Genomic DNA, 23,435 nt, shown 5'->3' with positions numbered 1-23,435 from the left:
GTTAGTATGCATACTTATAAAATAAGATTGCAAAATAAGAATACTAAAGTGAATGAATTTATGCAAGTAGTGCACAGAAAGTAAAAAAGTAAAGGCACAGAAAGAGCATTTGTATTCAACATTTTAATCTTCTTTAACAAAGAGCTTACAATTGCATAGTTAGGTAATGCTTTAAAAATGATCTTTAACTTTAACTGATCAAGACAATCACATTCCCATCAATGATTCTAAAAGGCCACAACTAAAAAAAAATTCAGTGGCATGTGCACCAGTTGTAATACACCATGGTTAGAATTTTAAGGGAAACACCACATAGGACGTACTTTAGATGTTACAAACTGATCCACATTCAGAAATCAGAAATTAGAAGAAGAGTAAATTGATAATGATTTAATCAGCATCGATACTTTGGCCATGAAGGTGATTTTTGGTGTATATATGAGTAGACTGATGTCACATCTGTAAACATGTACATCCTCCTGTCACAATGTAGTAACTACAAAATACACAAATTTCTTGACCAGAAGTACTAAAGCTAGACTTCTATAGATGTCTAGTAGAACAGAAAAAGAGACATGGACTCATGAGCTGTCAGAAATATCTGCAGGTGGATTATTCACGAAGAGAAGCACTAATTAAAATGATGATCGGTTAATATTTATTACTTGTATTTCTGTGCTTTGTTTACACACATGGAATCAGTCCATATTAATGTTACATTAACAACAAACTAAGAAACCAATTGTCCCATAATAAAAAGCAATGAGTCCCTCTGTTACTTTGGATATATTTTGGTCAAGTAAAAGCACTGGAATGACTAAAGCACAGGGGAGGAGGCAGTGGAGTAGTTAAAGCTTCTCTGTTAATGAATGAACAAGCTGCTACTTGGTTAGAACAAAGACTTACTAGTAATTAGACGGATAACTAACTTTGGTCTTATGTATCAGAACTACTCCAAAGCCACATGTTGTCAGTTCATACCACTACATTCGATGGACATACTACTTATTCTATAACTACTGAATAACTTGATCAACTGGGCCTGTGTCTTCGAGAGATATACCACAGAGAGTCTATCTACATGTATAAAATGGCAGAGTGAAATTTCAGGGCATCAGGTGCTATCTAACTAAAGCTACTTGGACCTTAGCCCTGTGAGAGACACGAGTGAACAGGTTTGCTGCATGGGGCTCCATTGGAAAGCTCTATGCCATGTAAGACTCTTGTTGTGATGCAGATTTTGTGCTTTATAAATTGTTCAGCTCCATTAGAGTCTGGTCCAGCACTTGGTGTATGCCTAAGTTCTCCTCTTTAGCCTGGGCTAGTTTCTCTGGTGGCAGAGGGAAACAAAAAAATAACAAAGTGAGAAATCAAGAAAGTTAAGCTACAAATGAGCAACATTAACAATACAGCACAAAAAATGCAGTCGCTACACTAGCAATACCAAGTCCAGTTACACCAAGGATTTAAAAAAAAAGGGACACTCATTATTTTTATATCAAGTGTAGTACTTTACTACAGTACACAGTTAAAGTACGTGACTGTGTTTGATTTGGTATAGAAAATCGTAAGCAAGAAGCAAGTTCCTGAGTATCTTGGAGTTGAGACTGAGGCCTCTTTCAGCACAGAGACTGGGTAGTGTGTGTTGTGTGAGTGAAATGTCAGGTGAGGTTTGGGTTTCACAGCACAAAAGAGCAGTCTCAGAAGACAGCGGCTGTTTCGGCTCAGCGCCTCCAACACACCGGGGCGATAAGCCAAAAATGTTTAGGCATGATTAACAGTACAAAATAAAAATGTTTCAATAATGCTCCTTCTGATCAAAATATAATCTCACATATGTGTGTTGGCCTGAGAAAAGCTGTCAGAATGCTATTTTTAATTTAAGGTAAGTCGGTTTAACAAACACAAAAGTAAAACCAGGTAGTTTGCCTACAGATGTGTAAAGCCTTCCTAGTTAAATGAGATATCCTCAATCTGTGACTGACAGCTACGTGCTACAGCTAACAGACATAAGCTTCATCAAGTCAGTTTGTAATCAGATTCCAGCTGTCAAAATGTCTGAAGTTCCTGTGCAGAGAACTAACTACAGTGGAACATAACAGTTACAGAAATTGTAGATGAATAAAGACATAACTCAGTGGTCACAGTGGAATATGAGCTCATGAACACTGGATTAAATTTAAGCAAAATTGAAACTATTCTTAAATTTATTTTTTTATTTTTTTTAAAAACCATGAGAATTTACAGCCTGACAAAAAGAACATGTCTTTGTATATAAACATTCGTTCAGTTCACATAAGCATTAGAAATCTCACAAAGGGAAGGATGGAAGCATATAAACTAATTTCCCACGCTCCAGTCACCCACACTAATAAACAGAAGTCTAGATTTCAAAGTCAAAGGGAAAAAAAGTATGGACAAATATTTCCTTTGAGGTTAAAACAATACCAATGATGTTTGTCACTGTAGTCTTGAAAGAGATGATGCTCCTTTGATTGAAAGTAATAATAAAATAATAATACCATGAATTGTGGAGAATCCATTTCGTTTGGCAAGGAGCACTGACATGATGGTCACTTTTTTATATTAATGATCTGTTTCTATAATAACAGCTCATTTACTGGAACTTGGTAGATGGTCCACATAATATAAGCCTAATAACAAACAAATTAAAAATGTGGAATTATTCAACAATGAAAAACCTCAAATTGTTTTTTTTTGGAGATTAACATTCTTGCTTGAAACGTATGGAAGGAATCTCAGGAATTCTTAGTGTGATTTTCTCAACATAAGATGCTTTTTTTTGTCTTATAAACTTGGACGAAAATGCTGTTGCAAGAACGACTGTTTATCACTGCTATAATTGATAACAGGAACCATCTTGATTTGTCTATGTTCCATGGCATAAAATGTAACTATAGTTGGCATGACATTATTGCAGTGCAATTTATTAATAAATCACATTTATTTATTTTTTTTATTATTATTTATTAGTAATTATTGTCAATTGATGTTTACGAGGAATAAAACACTGCTGGTTGTGCTGTATTTGGAAAATAATCAACTTCAGGCATAGTGTAAGTAACCACATTTTGCCTAGGTCACATCACAACACCCCATTATTGATTATTTTCCTATAATAGCATGTTCTGTTGTCTTTCATTTTTATTTTATTTAACTGTTGGGTTACATGTCAGCAATACATAATAAAAAACAAAATGAAGAACAATCTACATGGTCAGCACTATGGAAGACCACATAGTATCTCTAGAATGACGTACAAAAGATTTTAGCTTATGGTCCAAATGACACAATTCATTAACAAAGCACCCTGCAGTCTCCTGTCTGACAAAAAAAATGTTTTATAGAGTTCACACTTTTACCTCTGAAGTCATCAAATTTTAAGGTCCAAAATATGATGGTGAATAATTTTGAACATAAGGAGAATTTCATGTGGAGAGGCTCAGCTGCTGAGCTCATTAAGAACTACACTCAGCTCATTAGTGCAGTTTTTCTCCACAGTTATGTAAGTGATCTGTATCCACAGCATCGCAGAGAGCCAGGTACAGAGGAAAAAGCCGACAGGACACAGGAGAGAGGAAAGAGAGAAAGATAAATGACAGTAAAGTAGAGAGGGGGGATTAGTGCAGTCAAAAAGATCAAATCTGGGGAAAAATGATCCCTTTCCATATATACAGCTGCTTCTGTAAAAAAAAAAAAAAAAAAAAATATATATATATTTTTTTTTTTTAAAGTGTTAACAGTTGCAATATATATATATATATATATATATATATATATATATATATATATATATATATATATATATATATATAGCAACTGTTAACACTTTATTCTACAGCCACAGGGTAAAAATCATAGGATGTTTCTTTTTCTTCCTTTTTTTGAAAAACAATTTTAAGGAATTTAGAAAGTCTGCTGTTTTGTGGATTTGGTATAGAAATCAAATTAACATGAAATGTGGAAGAAAAATAATGTTAATTCATTTAGAATTCTCCATGTATCATTGTCCTTTTTTCTCTCTTCCTAACTAAGTGCATCTCAAAATTACTAACAGACATTTGGCTGGTCTCTCGTGAACTTAGACAAAAACACAAAGGTAACAAAGATATACTACTCTTGGCAGTGAAACTCTAATTTCCATCCAACACAATAAACACACTGGCGATGAACAAGTAAAATTGCAATAATAGTGTTTGAGAGGAAAAATAAAGAGGAGAAAAAACGCAAAAGGTTTTTGCTTTTTATTACAGAGGGAAAAAATAAAGCACTACAGAAACACAGAGAACAAATACTGAACAAGTTCCATCAGAACAATGAAACAGATGTGTAAACACTGACAAACTGGAGAAGCTCAAGAAGAGAAAACAAAAAGGTAATGAAACAGAACACAGTGCTGCTACCTTGAAAAATAGTCGAGAAAAATAGGTAGGACCCAGACTGGCTCCCTGGGGTATGCAGCATTATCTGAAAACTGACTTTATGATTGAGACTGGGATCTGAATTAAATAGTGGAATGGAGGGAATTAAAAACAAGCAAGGATAACAAAAAGTGAACCCCAGTTGGGACAGGCACCAAGGAAGAAGAACTGAAGAAACAGGGACGATGGAAAAGGCACAAGTGGAGAAAGGGTGAGACAGTGCATTTAAAGCGTTGTCATGTCGTTGAGAGCCAGATCCAGCTCCTCACTGAGGGCTTTACCCTTCAGCTTCTGAGCGTACACCTCGTCTGCATTTCACACACACACACAAAGCAAAGGAAGTAAAAGACCAGACACAGAGAGACAGACAGAAACAAACAGTAAGGGGAAAGAAGAGATGGGCCAGAAAAAAAGAAACAGTTCTGCTGGTTACAAAATCCACTAAACTGACAAAATGCACTGAACCTGATGTGTCTCATATCTTAAACCAAGGGTTCTCAATCTTATCTGCCAGAGTGGCTGCAGGGTTTTTATCCTATTTATTCTAAGCAGGACACACATATGATTTCTTGATCTTTGTCTTCAATCGGCTATTGGATTTGTCTCCTATATGGCCGGAATAAAGCTGACAGCCGATTGGGAATTTTGCTGATAAGATTGAAGACCACTGCTTTAAATCATGAACCGTGGTGGACATCATAACGATGTGGTAGTACAGCTTATGTGCAGAATAAAACTTCCATTCTGACTCAGAATGGTCATGCACTATAACAGTCCAAGCTGATTATACACATTTGTTGAAAAACAGCTGCATGCAACTTCCACCTTATTATGTTAATGATATGCGGTCGAGTCAACTCGAGTCATCTACAAATAATACACATATAGCTCAAGCTGAAAAGTGTCTCGATCAACCATTCTGACAGATCATAAAAACGAATATGAATATGTAAAGCACACTAGTTTAAACAAATATTTATCATGCAGTTTAAATATTTATCATGTCATCTAACTGCGCTAACAACCTTCATATCAGCAATTTGTTAATATTAATATTGGCGATTGTCAATTCGACATCAACTACATCCTGTTCGTGCTTCATTTCCCATGAAACAGGTTAGTTCTTAACCACAGCAGACCATAACTTTCGTTCTTATTGAGAGTGATGGAATAACATTTTTCTATGAGACTAGAGACACTAAGCAAATTATAGTTTATAAAGTTTACAGCCCCAGTTTATAAAAAATGATGATTTATTTCTATTAATCCCTTGTAAATATGTAAAAAAATGATTAAAAAGTTGATTATCATGATCAATTTTCATCCACCAACTCTTGAGTGCTAATTAATACACACTTTTAATCCTTTTGGCTTTGGCAGGTCACAACACAGTGAACTGCATCGTGTATAAGCTCGAAAACCATCAATATAGTTCCATAATGCTGCTCTACCCTCTTCCACATATATGCGCTTACAGATCCCACGATAGGCTAAAGTTTCTCTGATTGACACTGAAAAGAGTAACTCAATCCCTGGCCACACTTGTCTGTGGCATGGTAGAGATTTGTACTCGCATGCTTCTGTATAATGGTTGAACACTTCCAAGAGAATACAAGCATACGATAAAAACACAACTTTGTGAAAATAATCCACATGAGTGCAACACATGCAGTTAATGACCAGGAGCTGGTGATTAATTAAAAACAACCCTGTATATTGATAACTTGCTACTGTACCTTCCAAATCATCGATGGTCTTCTCGAGCTTAGCCACAGACCTCTCTGCAAACTCTGCACGGGTCTCAGCCTAGGAACAGAATTAAAAATCATTTTCGAACTTCACCAAAAATTAAAAAAAAAAAAAAAAAAAAAAAAAACATTAACCAGTATAAGATAAGTACTTTATATTATTCTAGCATGAAAGCCTTAAGAGGCTGCTCACCTCTTTTAGCTTTTCAGTAAGCACTTTAATTTCCTCTTCATATTTGTCTTCTTTTGTCGAGTACTAAATATTAAAAAATAGTGGAAACATTAATATAAAGATCAGCATTACTTAAAGCTTAAAACTAATAAGATTATTCATGGTTTGTAGCAAGACAGAGAAAATGCAGGACAGTTAACCAGGAGAGATATAAATTTAGTTACTAATACAGTAGTGTGGCACTAGGAAGCAAAGAAGAATTCTTCTGAGAAAAATAAAACAATCTATTAGCCATCAATAACTTGAGCAAATAATTTAAATAGTCTACTACTACACTTCAAACCCTGTGAAGCAAATAAGATTTATTTTTTACAGGTCCTATTAAGCAAGTCTTTTGGTTTCGTAAAGTCCCACTTAGTGCTTCAGTAACCGTCTCTATAGTTACCCCAAAACCCATGAGCTTGAGCTCAGCACTGTAATTGTGAGGCTCTGTTGGCTTTTCACAGTAACACAGCCCCCAGCTGATGCTGCTTCGCCTACCTTCTCTGCCTGGGCCTCCAAAGACTTCAAGTTGTTGGTGACATTTTTCAACTCTTCCTCAAGGTCACCAGATTTGCTGTGCCATAGAAGTTGTGGTGGATAAAAAGTAGAGGGGGGAAAAAAAGGAGAGAGAAAGGAAAAGAGAAAGAAAGAGCATTTTAAGGAGATGGGAAAAAAGCTTAAGTCTGGGCTAAGGAGACCCCAACCTGGAGAAGAGCTGTTTCTGATCAATCTTTAGCTAAGGTTAGTGAGTTCCAGCAAGAAAGGAGGAAAGAAAAAGCCAGCATTAATATTAAGGTGATTTAGCAACAGTCACTGCTGTACCTCTTCCTCCCCGCACATCATGGACTTCAAATTCTGATCCATGAGTCTAAGCTCCTCCTCCAGTTGTCTGACTCGACTGGGTTAGTCCACAAGAGCAGGGAATGAGGGAGAGGAGGGAGCCACAAACATGGTGTGTCCCAGGGTGGGGTGCATTGGAGCATGCATTTAGGAAACAAAGGAAGAGAGAGGACCCAAGATCCTCGCTGTGGTTAGTGAACCCCAGAGCTGTTCTTTCTTTCTCACTCATTGTTTTTCTACATATAGAGTGAAGTGAATGAAAGATCACAGGCAGCTGGTACACAAATAAGACAGTCATACTAATTCGATCCAACTGACCGATCTCAAGCCCAGCCTTTTTTCCGTTACCATCTAGTTACTTCTGTCCAAACCACTGTTATGTTGAATCTGCCACAATCTAAGTCAAACTGTCAGAACTTTAGAAAGCTCACCAGCATTGATCTAGTGGTGGATCCACAGACATTTCTGTAGACAGCTACTTAATATGCAGTAATCTGAGAAGCGACAAAAAGCTAAAAATCAATTTGGTGCATGAAAATATTTCACATGGTGTACGTTTTTAAGAAATTTAATATTGGTCCTCGAAACCAAAATGTGTTGGCTTGAATTATGTTTCTCCTTTGCATGTATTTCAGTCATGAGTGAAGTTCTATCATCTTAAAATGTGAAACATGAGAAAAACATCCTTAAAGATTCTATTATGACTGCTGGGAAAGTATTATTCTCCCTTCTGGTGTAATCCATCTTATACTTGAAACGTTTCTTGATTTCCAAAACTGTCTTATTATGTCATGTAGTAATAGGTTTAACTAAATAACTCTCCATATTCCAGCTTGACCTACAATGTAAATGTAAACATACAATGTGGGCGTGGCTTGAGATCTGACAACTGTACCTTGATGCAAATTCTTGGAAAGGATCATAGAGTCATAATTAGGTCATTCACAACATGAAATATGATATTTTTATGCTGCTTGTTGCTTTGGAAAGTCTTTCAATCACCACAAACATGCAGCATATTGCATCAATTGTCATGCAACATATAACCATAAAAGTGAACATGCTATACGTTTAATACAGACAAATATGTACATTAAACAATTAATAAAATGTCGACTGTATGAATGATACATAGAATGCATATTATTGTGTAATATTAAGACAACAAAGCAAAAATGTAACTTGTGATAATACACGTAGCAGCTAAACGACATAAATGCGCTCTGTTGATTGTAAATAATACTCACGCCTCAGCCACCTCAGCACGCTCTTCAGAGCGCTCAAGGTCACCCTCAAGTATGACCAGTTTCCGGGCCACCTGCAGGTAAATAACAAACAACCAGTTAATACCGAAGTAATACAAGTAATACAGTGACAAGTCCTGCTTCCTGGTTAATACGTTGTGGGATAGAGAAATAGGAACTGTAGATAAGCAATATAGTGAGGACAATTAAATGACAGCACCATATCTATAAGGGTTCTTGACTTTGTCATCAAACCATTAACAAAGCGTTAGGATTCCAGCATTTGAGCAGTAAGCATGTAAAATTGCCCTACAAGCAGTAAATCTGACGGTCAGTATTCCAAAGGTTAATGCAGTGTTGACTCTTCAGTGAACCAAGAGTCATGTCACATGCAAATCTGCTCTTGAAATTGATAACAAGCATGAACACTGAGCTTAGTGAAGTCTCTATATACTAAATGGCTCTTCCACATGCATTAAATGTAGTGCTGATGGTCTTAAAACAACAATCCACTGATCAGTTGTGTAGAAAATCCAAAAAACTAACCAGTCTGCATTTTAAACACAACATGAGACTCAATCCTGTAGTGCTATACAGAAGGATTGCTTCATAAGAGGTTTAATTAGTAGCTAAATACTACAAAGTGTTTAAAAAGTCCTCAGATGCTTCCATACTTCAAGCATCACAGCAAAACCATTTCATTAGAACTAGGACAACAGCAAGAAGACACAGAAGCAGTCACAGTACACAATAGCACTTGTGCCAACAGGTTAAACTGATCAGACAGTGAGAATGTACTAAAAGATGTGAAAGGAGCTTATATTGTTTTACTTTTGTATTTACATGGGTCCTGGGGTGCGAGGACGGGGGGTGGGTTTGGGAGGGTACTAGTTTAAAAAGGTTTTCTCTCCTTCTGTTGTGATGTATTTTTGTGTGTTCTATCAAAATAAAAACAGTGAAATACAAAAAAAATAAAAGATGTGAAAGGAATTCCTGGCGAGAAGGTAATTGATCCACAATGGAGGAAAAAGCTAATAGCTAAATTGCAAAGCTTTGAGAGGCCAAAATGGAAATATGGTATCTATGTTGGGCTACATGAAGTGCAGGCTATTTACATTCTAAATGTTTTCCACTGTATATCCAAAAACAAGATTAAGTCCAAACAAGAACCAGTGGAAACTCACACAAGTGAGTATGAATGAAAGTTACGGCAGAGAGTTGATGAGAATGAGAGATCACTGTACAGTAATGATGTTGCTCATTATTGCTGGACATTTGGTTAACTGTGCTTGTGCTTGTCTGTCTGGAACCAACAATAATCAGTTGGACCTGGTGGTGGAGAGAGCAATCATTTGCACTCTACTGACTAACGGAAAAAACACAGCTCAGCCCCTGGGACAGTGTGTATAGTGCACTGGAAAAAAAAACAGTAAGGAAACTAGAAATGAGGGAAGTATATAAAACTCACATATGCCTATGAATAGTTAGAAATGAGTAACATACAAAAAATACTTATGTTTCTATATTTAAAAAGGTAGATAATGTAATGTAATATAACGTAACTGAAAGTGACCTCCCAGGCACAGAAATTTAAACTTCCTAAGTTACACACCTCTTCATATTTGCGGTCAGCCTCCTCAGCAATATGTTTGGCCTCCTTCAGCTGCATCTCCTGAAGCTCCATTTTCTCCTCATCTTTTGTTGCTCTGTTCTCAATGACCTTCATTCCTCTGTGGACCAAAGAAACAAAACAAAATTACAAAATGTTTCAGTTAGTTCTTTAGTTTCCAACCCGGTTGAAGTGGTTTCATCACACCTTCCATTACAATTGAATCATACAATTATTACACAAGTCAAAAATCCGTGATTACAGAAGACGTCCAAATGTAGAACGTCCAGGTAAACTGGCCAAACACTCACAGACTTGTCTAACTTTTTACAAGCTTTTTACAAGCACTGAGTTGAGGCCCTTGGATTTTCCAGAATGCAAATAAATCACCTCTCGCTCTCATCTGCAGCTTTTTCTGCCTCCTCGAGTTTCTGCAGTGCGGTGGCCAGTCTCTCCTGAGCCCTGTCCAACTCCTCCTCAACCAGCTGGATACGTCTGTTCAAGGAGGCCACCTCAGCCTCTGCCTATGCGGACAACACAGCAAAGATCAAACTCACTTATTAAAACACAACAGAACACAAAGATTTTTCTATTACACATATTACTGTCTATATCCATTAAACTTTGCACTGGCTGCGCAGCTGGACCCACCATTATGAATCACTATGAAGCATGTAGTAGTTTTCCTAAAATGTTTACCCTCTGAACTCAGTAACCCTTTGGGACATTATTAAAGCAACCAATACATAATTTATTAGACATATACCATGGGAACCAGCAGCTCTTGGGTTGTATATGCGTAGACTTCCTCTCATAGGACATTAAGAATAATTTTCTTCTGGATGCTTTTCCGATAAGAATCACAAGGTAAAGTTCATTTACCCCTAGACCGTTTAAACCAGCTAGCTACTCATCAGCCTGCTAACTCTATAAAGCAGATTTACAGTTTAGGAGCAAAAAAATGAGACATGATAAACCACAGCAGGAAGTGAAGGGAAAAGCTACAAACTCTGAAGGTGGCACTGCTTTGTCAGGCATGAGACGCATTTGAATAAATTAATAAATACTCAGGTAGCAGTTCCAAGTGTGAGGATTCAAATACTAAAGTCATGATTTGGGTATATATTTTGCTGCAATAAATTGTTTTCAGGTTACATAAAACCTAACATCAGGGTAATAAAGAATATAGAAATGTCATGCACAATCACTTGATCTGCTAGAAGAGAGACATAAGTGAAAATCTTCACAATAGTTTTGATTGAAGAAACTTCATTCTTTCATCTCATAAAATGTCATTCTTTAAAAAATAAAAAACTGTTAGTTTTTCAAAAGTTAGTCGACTCTGGGTTATTATTAATGCCGCTTCGTGTTGGGATCATTAAGCAATCCCATTGTTAAATATTTTCCTGTAAAAGCACACACCAAGTGTTTAGAATTTACTTCAGCAACAAAACATTTTATTGTTAATAAATGAAGTTATTAAATTGAATAAAAGACATCGCTATGTTCTTTATTCCACATCATCAGCACCACTTTGTAATAAGGTTGTGGTGATGACTGATGTAACAATTTGATCGACTACTTCTTTATCAAACACAAATACATACGATGATAACTTGAAAGTTAGATGAAAAAGAAAATAACTGAATTTGACAGGCGGATATCAGCATAAATGCTGTTCGTTCGTTCACACAATTATCCAATATCTGCTCAATAACTCTTCCAATTACTGAATTCATATGTCCTCTGAAAAGTGAAGCCAGTTTATAGTAAAGTCTGTAATGCTTGTATTAATGCCAGTTTCTCAATAGCATAGAAACCACAGATCAAGTGAATCCCTTGCAATGCATCCTTGTAAGCCACATAAAATAGAAATTCTTTCTTCTTCAATAACTGTAAAGAGTATTGTTTGTCCTTCAAAGGGAAGGCCTAATGTATATCCCAGCCTCAATTGTTCATCTGTAAGCATGCTCTATTAATAGTCTCCAAATAAAAAATAATAGCTAGTTACATCATTTTGTTTTTGATTAGACATGGAACTTGTTTACACATTTAATCAATCTACTGACAATGAATAGATAAAAGATATACCACATATCTGTGTACAAACCAAGGTCCAAAACACCCATCTTATGCAAAGATCATGTTGATATGTATTACTACACTTCTACACACCGTTGCAAAACTCTCATTGCTCCAAGTATGGAGAGATGAAGCTACAGGTCCACCAGGAGATGCTGATTACTGAGATGATTAGACTTTGGCTTTCACATTCCACCATTCCATGTTTCCCACTGAGCCAAACTGAGCACAAAAGAGCTAGTGTTCTTCTCTCACTCCTCAGCAGACGACAGCTATAATCAGGCCCCCGCTTTGTCAAATCCTCCCAGTCTGAACCAATTCCAGTGTGCTTCAGCAGGGCAGCTGTGGAATGCCGCAAATGGCATCCAAAATATTCCTTACGGCTAAAACGAATAATTCTTAATCATTGCAACTCTCTTCGTCAATTTAACTGCTGAAGGCCAAATGGTTTGAAAAACCAACAATGCCAAGACCTCTTAAGGATCCAAAGTATGACCAGCTTTGTTTGATCAAGTGTCTGCACGTCTTAGTTCCTTTATTATTTCACACTTTATTCAGACTCTATTCACTTTTAACTTATGAGGTGACCTGAAGAAATGTTCCTGCTCCCATTTGTTCTCCATATGATCTTTAACGCATTACTAATAGTTTATTTCTTTCACCCTTTCCGTTTTTACAGTGAAAAATCTGAAATCTCTCCACGGGAAAAGTCAAGCACTAGTTATGTGATATATGAAACGTTTGGACATTCCCAAGGTCTTTTTTGCTCACATGCAACGAAGAGCACAGGAAATGATTAACCTTGTGCTCTCTGGGATTGAGGCCAGGTTGAGCCAAGCCAATGGAGATGAAGATGGGGAGGAGACACAGGAAGTGGGAGCAGGTTGGCCAAACAATCTACAGCTAAAAGTCTGTAGCGCAGCTAAAGAGATAGGCTTGTGGTTAAAAAAAAAAAAAAAAAAGACAAAACTTGCATGCATTTGTGTAACCATTAAAACCATAGCATTCACTTCTTCAAAAAGCAGATCCAAGTAGTTTAAATATTTTGAGATCAATTCTAAAATATACACTAGCAAATAAACACCTATGTTTTTCATATCTATGTGATAATTAAGGTTAAAAACAAAACCAAAAAACAACAGTCTAATAATAAGGAAAAATAGTTTTTTTTTTTTCAATTTGTACCACAACTTTTTTCCAAATTAAAATACAAAGTTATAAATATAAAAATATAAATAATAAAACCTTTATAAACATTAGCTTAATGGCTAAAATTCATTTTTGAAAAAAGTTGATTACTTTTTTTTTTAGGTTGGTCACCAGTAACTTATTCAACCCAATATATATTTTTATATCTCACTAGTTTAATATAAATCCAGTATTTTTTTTTTTATTATTATGATTTCCCCTATTGTCAGTTTGGTTTAGTTTATGAATGACACGCAGTCTCATGTTGCTCTAAGGCCATATAACCGGTCTCTATAGCAACAATGTAACTGTATCTGCTCTCTATTACAAAGACGAGATAATACGAGATAATACAAAATAAGCACAAACGCGCAACACAACACGTCTGTATGTTGGGTCCAGTTGTGTTTTTAAAGTCTTACCCTCTCTCTGGCATGTCTCTCTGAGTCCACCTCTCTCTGTAGCGCCTCGGCTCGGTCCTCTGCGTCGTCCGCCTGCTGCTGCAGAGTCTGGATCTTTCTTTTCACAGCTTCGATGGATGACATTCCGACTAATGTTTTGTTTGTTTGTCACCACGAATCTACAGACACTTTGTAGTGCACACAGAGAGACAGGAAGCCTTGGGCCACCTCCGGACCCTGAAACTGCTAAACCTGCTAGATTTTCTTCTTCATGAGAGAGTTTATTTGCCCCAGAGCTCTTGTGAAAGAGGAGAGCTGTGTTGTACCGTGTTGTGCACAAAGAGAAAACTGCCTTTGTAAAAGTTACACACTCGGCTGCGTCACCGAGGCTCCGCCCCCTAGGTTATCAGACGTGACGCCGTCTGGGCGCTCCCGCATTAAAGTGTCGTTTTTTTTTCCTCTAAAAGTAACGGTTCATGTTACATGCTAACGTGGCTAATGCTAGCTAATACATTATACAGGCTGGACTGCATGAGCACTCTAAATATAATAATAACCTTACTGACTGTTCTACTACTACTGACTTCTTACTGAAAGCTACCGACTTCTTTCTGAAAACTACCGACTTCTTACTGAAAGCTACTGACTTCTTACTGAAAACTACTGACTTCTTACTGAAAACTACCGACTTATTACTAAAAAACTACTGATTTCCTACTGAAAACTACCGACTTCTTACTGAAAACTACTGACTTCTTACTGAAAACTACCGACTTATTACTAAAAAACTACTGATTTCCTACTGAACACTACCGACTTCTTACTGAAAACTACTGACTTCTTACTGAAAACTACCGACTTATTACTAAAAAACTACTGATTTCCTACTGAAAACTACCGACTTCTTACTGAAAACTACTGACTTCTTACTGAAAACTACCGACTTATTACTAAAAAACTACTGATTTCCTACTGAACACTACCGACTTCTTACTGAAAACTACTGACTTCTTACTGAAAACTACCGACTTATTACTAAAAAACTACTGATTTCCTACTGAAAACTACCGACTTCTTACTGAAAACTACTGACTTCTTACTGAAAACTACCGACTTATTACTAAAAAACTACTGATTTCCTACTGAACACTACCGACTTCTTACTGAAAACTACTGACTTCTTACTGAAAACTACCGACTTCTTACTGAAAAACTACTGACTTCTTACTGAAAATGTACTGAGTGCTTTTACTGAAAAATTACTGATTGCTCTTACTGAAAACATACTGTCAATTCTTACTTAAAAATTACTGACTGTTGTTACTGAAAAATTAATGATTGCTCTTACTGAAAATGTACTGACTATTCTTACTGAAAAACTACTGACTTCTTACTGAAAATGTACTGAGTGCTTTTACTGAAAAATTACTGATTGCTCTTACTGAAAACATACTGTCAATTCTTACTTAAAAATTACTGACTGTTGTTACTGAAAAATTAATGATTGCTCTTACTGAAAATGTACTGACTATTCTTACTGAAAAACTACTGACTGTTCTTAATGAAAAACAACTGACTTCTTACTGAAAATGACTTCTTACAGAAAACTACCAACTTTTTACTGAAAACTACCGACTTCTTACTGAAAACTACTGACTTCTTACTGAAAACTACCGACTTATTACTAAAAAACTACTGATTTCCTACTGAACACTACCGACTTCTTACTGAAAACTACTGACTTCTTACTGAAAACTACCGACTTATTACTAAAAAACTACTGATTTCCTACTGAAAACTACCGACTTCTTACTGAAAACTACTGACTTCTTACTGAAAACTACCGACTTATTACTAAAAAACTACTGATTTCCTACTGAACACTACCGACTTCTTACTGAAAACTACTGACTTCTTACTGAAAACTACCGACTTATTACTAAAAAACTACTGATTTCCTACTGAAAACTACCGACTTCTTACTGAAAACTACTGACTTCTTACTGAAAACTACCGACTTATTACTAAAAAACTACTGATTTCCTACTGAACACTACCGACTTCTTACTGAAAACTACTGACTTCTTACTGAAAACTACCGACTTCTTACTGAAAAACTACTGACTTCTTACTGAAAATGTACTGAGTGCTTTTACTGAAAAATTACTGATTGCTCTTACTGAAAACATACTGTCAATTCTTACTTAAAAATTACTGACTGTTGTTACTGAAAAATTAATGATTGTTCTTACTGAAAATGTACTGACTATTCTTACTGAAAAACTACTGACTTCTTACTGAAAATGTACTGAGTGCTTTTACTGAAAAATTACTGATTGCTCTTACTGAAAACATACTGTCAATTCTTACTTAAAAATTACTGACTGTTGTTACTGAAAAATTAATGATTGCTCTTACTGAAAATGTACTGACTATTCTTACTGAAAAACTACTGACTGTTCTTAATGAAAAACAACTGACTTCTTACTGAAAATGACTTCTTACAGAAAACTACCAACTTTTTACTGAAAAACTACTGACTTCTTACTGAAAAGCTACTGACTTCTTACTGAAAATGTACTGACTTCTTACTGAAAACTACCGACTTCTTACTGAAAAACTACTGACTGTGCTTACTACTGAAAAACTACTGACTTCTTTCTGAAAATGTACTGAGTGCTTTTACTGAAAAGTTACTGATTGCTCTTACTGAAAACGTACTGAGTGTTCTTACTGAAAACTTACTGACAGTTGTTACTGGAAAAAATAATAATAATAATAATAATACATTTTATTTAAAGGCGCCTTTCTGAACACTCAAGGTCACCGTACAAAAAACAACAAAGACAATCAAAATCGAATAGCTACATTGCGATACAAATTAGACCAGCAGTACAAATTATGGTGTAGAATAAGCTAAACTGAACAGATGAGTATTACGGAGTTCAGATGGAAGTGAGTTCCAGAGCTGAGGTGCAGAGTAACTGAAAGCTCTATTCCCCATAGTCACAAGACGGACAGAGGGAACAATGAAATGAGTGGAAGAAGAAGATCTAAGAGTACGAGTTTGTTTTGGAGTATGAAGAAGATCAAGAAGATATGAAGGTGCAAGATTGTGAATAGCTTTAAATGTTAGAAGAAGAATTTTATACTTAATACGAAAAATAATGGGAAGCCAATGAAGCTGTTCCAGAACAGGTGTAATATGATGGATAGAGGAAGTACGAGTGATAATGCGGGCAGAAGAATTTTGAACAAGTTGCAGCTTATGAAGGGTTTTGTGAGGAAGCCCAATAAGAAGGGAATTACAGTAGTCAAGCCGGGAGGTTACTAGACTGTGAACAAGAGTGGTGGTTGATTGGATCGTGAGAAAGGAGCGAAGCCTATTGATATTTCGAAGGTGAAAGTATGCAGCCCGAGTAACATTATTTACATGAGAGGTGAAAGAAAGGGTACTATCAAAGATGACACCAAGACTCTTAACCTGAGATGAGGAGCTATGAGAGATTCATCAATGGAAATAAGAAAATTTGAGAATTTGTTAAGCACAGATTTTGTGCCTATAATGAGAAAAAATAATGATAATGATATATCATTATGCAATAATGATTGCTCTTACTGAAAACATACTGACTGTTCTTACTGAAAAATTACTGAGTGCTCTTACTGAAAATGTACTGACTGTTCTTACTGAAAAATTAATGATTGGTCTTACTGAAAACTTACTTTCAGTTCTTACTGAAAAACTACTGACCTCTTACTGAAAACCTACTGGCTTCTTACTGAAATCCTACAGACTGTTCTTACTGAAAAATTACTGATTGTTCTTACTGCAAACTTACTGAGTGTTAGTGAAAAACTACTGAATTCTTACTCAAAACTTACTGACTGTTGTTAGTGAAAAACTACTGACTTCTTACTGAAAACCTACTGACTGTTGTTACTGAAAACTTACTGAATGTTCCTACTGAAAAACTACTGTCTGCTCTAACTGAAAACTTACTGACTGTTCATACTGAAAACTGTTACTGATAGAAACTCTCTTATTAACTTCAAAAGAGAAAAAAAAATGTATGGTGGAAAACGATAACATTTTTGGTAGTGTCAGTAACTCTGTTTGCAGGTTGCATAACACCACGTAATTGATGATTTTCCTATAGCAGGCCACACCAAGTGTTTTATTTAGACAACTATTGGACTAATTAATAAAACTTTTAATAGTTATTTATAGTTTCATATAGTCATACAGTACAAGAGCAGTTGTATGAGCTACTCTGTCTGATGCTTGACACAACCGTTTTGTACATGATGACCACACTTAGATGACTGTACATGATGAATGCACTCAGCAGGGCTATAAACTGATTCACCAATTGCTCTTTCATACTGCTGTCTGGAAAGGCACACTAGTTATGAAGTGGTGAACAAGCACTGTAGCGCATTACTTCAGTGGCCTATAAACAAATGACTGCGTTCTTTTAATTCTTTACCTTCTTTGGTCATATAGTAACAATACCGGCACTCAGGGTAGATATCAATCATTCTCGCAGACACAGTACAACATTTTATTACCATAAACTACTAATTTCTTCCTTCTTCTATTGATCTCTATTTCTCATGGAGGTGACTATGAACTTTATCCTGGTATTTGATCTGTAAATAAAACTGCGTATTTTTACATTTTTATACTGTAACATATCATGCTTTTCAAAATTAATCATGCTCCAGAAAAATACTTGAATATTTCTGTGTAAAGACTTCACCTTGATTCCATATCAGGCTATACAAGTTCTCCACCCAATGACAGATATACTGTGTAGTACAGTATTAATAAGTAAAAACTCCTTTGCTCATTTAGCAATGAATGTTTTTTTACTAATAGTTTCAAATATAAACCTGAAGCTCAGGCTATTAAATAAAACCTTGTTCAACTTTATGCACATTATTTGATACTGATTAGCAGTATTGCTTATGTATTCATTGTTACCAGCATCAGCAATAGAAACAGAATGAATTCTTTTACTATGGTACATTTGGCACGATAATAGGATTAGGATGTGTTGTATGATTATTTATAGAGTTAACTACCATATTTGGACAATAATTGTATAATGCAATATATTAGATTGTTCACTAGGATTTTTTTTTCACTATAATATTCAATAAATGCTTTTCTTTTCTTGTTTTTTGCAGTTATCATGCCATCACCAGTTATCATGGCATTACAAAGGGGTGGCAAATATATTGCTTGGCTAACATTGATATGACAAGTGTTTGTTGAGATTAACAGCAGAAAACTGTTTAAAACTGTTTAAATATTACAAAAGGGGTCAGGCAGAAGCAGAGGAATTGGGCAGGGAGTTTAAAGGAAAGGGTGTTATGGAACATGGGCAGGAAAGGGAGGTGATGCTGACAGACACTGCTTACGTTGTCGCATTAGGTCAGACCATTTTGAGTCAAATCATGAGCTAATAAAATATACCAGGCAAGTGATGTATGTCACTAAATCCATGACATCCATGGTCTTCAAATGTGCCCTGTGCTTTTGATTAAGAATGATAGATTTTAATAAATGGGTTTATGGCATATCAATAACCGAGGTTATATTATTGAACTTTGGCAAACCCTGGTAACTAGTATCTATACACTAAACAGTGTACAAGATGATGCAAAAGTAAGCAAATAACACACATCTGGCCCAGTATCCCCTTTTCATCCATTATTATCACAGCTGTCACTGTGAACAACTGTGAGGACACAAGAAGCTGATGATAGTCATGTACAGACAGTCTAGAATCAGCCAATACTATTGCACTGGAGATACAAGTCTAATATAAATAATGTAAGATAGTCTGGAGATCTAAAAGATCCCACTTTTGCTATCTTGTCTGAGTGATTAAATCGCATGGCTGGTGTTGACTGGCTTTATGGAGTGTCTGTAGTAAGTGATAGTGTGGAGCAGTTGGCACTTTCTCTAGTGTCTGTCAACAACACTCTTCTATCCATTCACACCAGGGATTTCTGGCATGGGAAAGAAAGGAATACCCTAAGAGTAACTGACAGGGAACGCACCATCATCACGGTATCATGGTATTTACATGGTGAGGTATAGGTTACAGGTATATGTATTACCATTTGGACAGAATTATGGTTTAGTTTAAAATAATGTTTTTGAAACATGGCCAACATTTATTTGACTATACTATATCAGATGAAAAGAATGTTTGCCAATTTAGGAGTCATTTATTCTGAACAGCTTATTTATAATTTGTATACAGTCAAACATGTCCTCAGATTTGAAAAAAAAATAAAATAAATTAAAACATAAATATTATTTTGATGAAATAGCGCCACCCTATGGTAAAATCCCTCAATGGCATGAAAGCCTTTTATCTCAGCTTACAATCAATTCATTTGTGAAATTAGTTAAAAATAATTGATTTAATCCTACAAGAGTACAAGTGTGTTACTCAGAGACTCGGCTCTGTGTCACTTACGTCTGTGGCTTTCTTCTCAGCCTGCTCCAGCTTCTCTTGCGCATCCTTCAGTGACTCTGAGTATTTATCCAACTCATCCTCCACACCCTTCAGTTTCTTTTGCAAACCCTGGAGCTCCTCTTCTAGCTGAAACACACACACACACACACACACACACACACACACACACACACACACATTAGTTTCTGAACACTGTGAGTGAATGAGGAAAACCTGTGATAAAGTTTATATTACCTAGCAGTCATAAATGTCTTTGCAAATATGGCACTGACACTGACACACACACACACACACACACACACACACAAACAATGACATGGCACTACTGGATTCTTTTCAGAAACATTAAAATATAGCAAATTAAAGGCTGCATAAAGTCTAGTTTATTTGAAGCAAGAGGCATAAATCATTGTAGTGCTGTGCTGAAGGGCAGACAGGCTAAAGATGGCATGAGGACAGGATTATAAAGGGAACAGTAGACACAGCCTTTGTGATGAAGGCCTTCATCAGGCCTGCAGCTGGTGAGGCTTGTTTTCCCCTTTCAACATACCTAGATAAAACATTCAGTAGCCAGGCAGCCATAACACAGCAATACCTATCTATTTGGTATATTGTATTCTTTAGTCCTTAGAGACAGTCTGTTACTGTATATGGTAGTACAAACCACAAGTCCTGTTCTAAAAAATACACCACAGTTCATGGGCAGCCATGATTAAAGCTTACCGCTAAGCTCATGAGATCTCAAGCCCAGGCGTTCCTAATGCACCCAAACCAAAGGCTTTGATGTGTGAGAGAGAACCTGTGGGTTACCCATTATAAGAACATGTAAATTAATTTCACTGTCACTGATTAAGCTTGAAACTATTTAAAAGTATTCAGTAAATTTGGGAAAAGTAGCACTTGGAATGCTGTTTAAATTGATACCTGCAGCTGCCCTTGTCCCTACAGTAACAAGAGACACAATAGGCCATAAACCAGAAATAAAAGGACTATAAAAAGCCTGTTATGACTGACAGAGCTGCTGGTGTGAACACAATGTGCTCGTGATAGACACACCGGGATGTCTTTAGGCTCCAGTTATGTGAAGAATTGCACTGGGACGTCATGTGTAGTCAAGGAATCTTTCATCTAAATGCTGGGGCTGCTGCCGAACTTTGCGGTCGGGTAACATTTGACCTCATACACAGCCTTGACCCCCCAGTGTGCACAGAAATAATTCCAAGATAATCAGGAAATGCACAAAAAAAGAGTAGAGACACAAGGATGTCATCAGCAGCGACCGCTTGGTTCATGACTGTGGTTAGAATGTGGTTTCTTTGAAGCAACACTAATTAAGAAGATCACTGTCACATGTAGCATAGAAAAAAGACTGGATAGATAGTTTTATAGATGAGAAACTTCTGATCAAACTCTACTGCCTAAATGATGGAATTTGATGGTGATCATTTTGGAAAATTGTATTGTATTACACATACACACACACATACACACACACACACACACACACACACACACACACACACACACACTGGCTAATGGACTGGCAAATGTTCAAGGACACATGCTTCTGTGTATTCCATACAGCTCTTCATGCTTAAAAGGAAAGAAGAGCATCCAAATTCCAAAAAAAAAAAAAAAAACAACCTGTACCTCAGCAGCAATATATTGAAAGATACAAATTCAAGAGTTGTTAATTTCATGATAACATTACTGACCAGCAAAACCACATAACAAAAATGCCAGTAAGTTCATCAGTGATGAGTTTATCTATAAACACTATCTATAAAACCAGAGAAATGCCCACTTAATGATAAACGGGAGGGAAAAAATGTCAGACACGAATCCTTCATCATCTGGAGCTAGTAATCTGAAACCAAGATTCTATACTGAGACAAGTAAGAAAAACAAACCAGTCAAGAACATTCTTGCTACCCATGAAGCATGGAGCTTGTAAAAGTGTGGAGGAGAAACAGCAGCTTTAGCAGTGTCTGAGAAATGCATAAACTGTGAGTAACCAGACATGCATGTCCTAAGATATCCTGCAAACCTAACACTTATCCACAAGTTGGCCTGAACATAAAGGTCACACTCCACACGTGTCATTTTGTGACTCATTCATAGTAAAACTCTGATGCTGCCTATAATAAACTCATAATATCCAGACACACAGTCCAGGATGAAGTGTTTCTGGATATAGTGTAGATTTAGTCAAATAACCGAGCTGTCACTTGTGACTACTTCACGGCTGTCTAATTACCTGGATTTGTCTCTGGTATTTATTTAATCGTTTGTGGTTGGAAGAACTTCTGAAATAAAACAGTCCAAAAAGAGGAATAATAGCTGTATTTCTCATGACGTCAGAAACCATCTGCAGAGTCCAGTCTTAAATTTTTGGGTAAACGGTTTGGGTAAAAACATGTACTTTTTAGCCATATTAATATATAGCTCCAGATTCTATATGACTGAACACAGTGAAAGCTTTCACATGCACTTTTATTAGTTCATTTCAAATAAAACTTCTCAGTTTGATGCTAAATGTCACTAAATTGACACTAAATAAACACTAAAGTTTATTTATTTTTGAATACTGCAGAAATGATAGGGGAGAGCATTAGGATTCTCTGCTTAACCAATCTCTCTCTCTCTCTCACACACACACACACACAAACTCCAATACCAGTTTGCATTTGTCCTCTGCTCCTTTTTTGTCCACTTCAGATTGCTCAGCACGGTCTATGGCATTCTCCTTGTCCAACTTCAGCATTTGCATCTTCTTCTTGATGGCCTCCATGGTGGCTGCTTTTGGACAGTGTCTCCTGCACGCTGAGAAAGCTGGGAGCAGACGCAGAGGGCTGATGCGAAGTTGTGAACAGCACCGAGAGCTCCAACAGAGTGAAGGTCCAGTGGCTGTCTCGGATTGGGCGGTGTGGGCAGGAATCCTGTCCAAAACGAGAACAGCACTTTTTTTGGAAAGCTCACTGGAGTCACTCAGTGGAGGAGGAGTGATGTCTGGATTTGGACGGAGTGATTTTGTCCATCTTTGGGAGACTCTTTGAAAGCACAAGAAGGGATGAGTTGTGGGGTAGAACGGGAAGAATCCAAGGGTGCGTGTTTAGTACAGTAGTAAAAGTTTGTGAAAGCTGCAGAAAAAGGCTATATACACTAAGCTA

General features: G+C 36.5%; 1 protein-coding gene across 4 annotated transcripts; it reads right to left on the bottom strand.

Annotated features, from left to right (window-relative positions):
- Positions 1 to 108: 108 nt before the first annotated feature.
- Positions 109 to 23,197, bottom strand: tpm2 (tropomyosin 2 (beta)). Of its 4 annotated transcripts, none has more exons than XM_060895835.1 (9): positions 22,943 to 23,197; positions 20,266 to 20,391; positions 10,488 to 10,621; positions 10,101 to 10,218; positions 8,492 to 8,562; positions 7,227 to 7,302; positions 6,384 to 6,446; positions 6,179 to 6,248; positions 109 to 1,330 (listed from the first exon to the last, which is right to left on the bottom strand). In XM_060895835.1, the coding sequence occupies exons 1-9, from the start codon at positions 23,054 to 23,056 to the stop codon at positions 1,248 to 1,250; spliced, it is 855 nt and encodes a 284-aa protein (XP_060751818.1). In that variant the 5' UTR covers positions 23,057 to 23,197; the 3' UTR covers positions 109 to 1,247. The 4 variants fall into 4 exon arrangements, with proteins under 4 accessions (XP_060751818.1, XP_060751817.1, XP_060751820.1 ...); XM_060895834.1 differs by lacking the exon at positions 7,227 to 7,302 and adding an exon at positions 6,903 to 6,978 and having other exon boundaries at positions 22,943 to 23,196; XM_060895837.1 differs by lacking the exons at positions 20,266 to 20,391; positions 22,943 to 23,197 and adding an exon at positions 13,790 to 14,111.
- Positions 23,198 to 23,435: the final 238 nt, after the last annotated feature.

This window comes from Tachysurus vachellii, chromosome 20, assembly GCF_030014155.1.
Source record: "Tachysurus vachellii isolate PV-2020 chromosome 20, HZAU_Pvac_v1, whole genome shotgun sequence".
NCBI classification, from domain to species: Eukaryota; Metazoa; Chordata; class Actinopteri; order Siluriformes; family Bagridae; genus Tachysurus; species Tachysurus vachellii.
The sequence above is the reverse complement of the archived record's forward strand: the minus strand, read 5'-3'. Positions and strand labels throughout refer to the sequence as shown.

What these genes read in the sequence shown, in the direction of transcription:
- tpm2 (XM_060895835.1), bottom strand. Translation starts at nt 23,056, where the DNA reads ATGGAGGCCATCAAGAAGAAGATGCAAATGCTGAAGTTGGACAAGGAG. An exon ending in GCTGCAGATGAGAGCGAGAG is followed by an intron (nt 10,219 to 10,487) that starts GTGATTTATTTG and finishes TTTGGTCCACAG; the next exon opens with AGGAATGAAGGTCATTGAGA. An exon ending in TGATGTGCGGGGAGGAAGAG is followed by an intron (nt 6,447 to 7,226) that starts GTACAGCAGTGA and finishes TTTAATATTTAG; the next exon opens with TACTCGACAAAAGAAGACAA.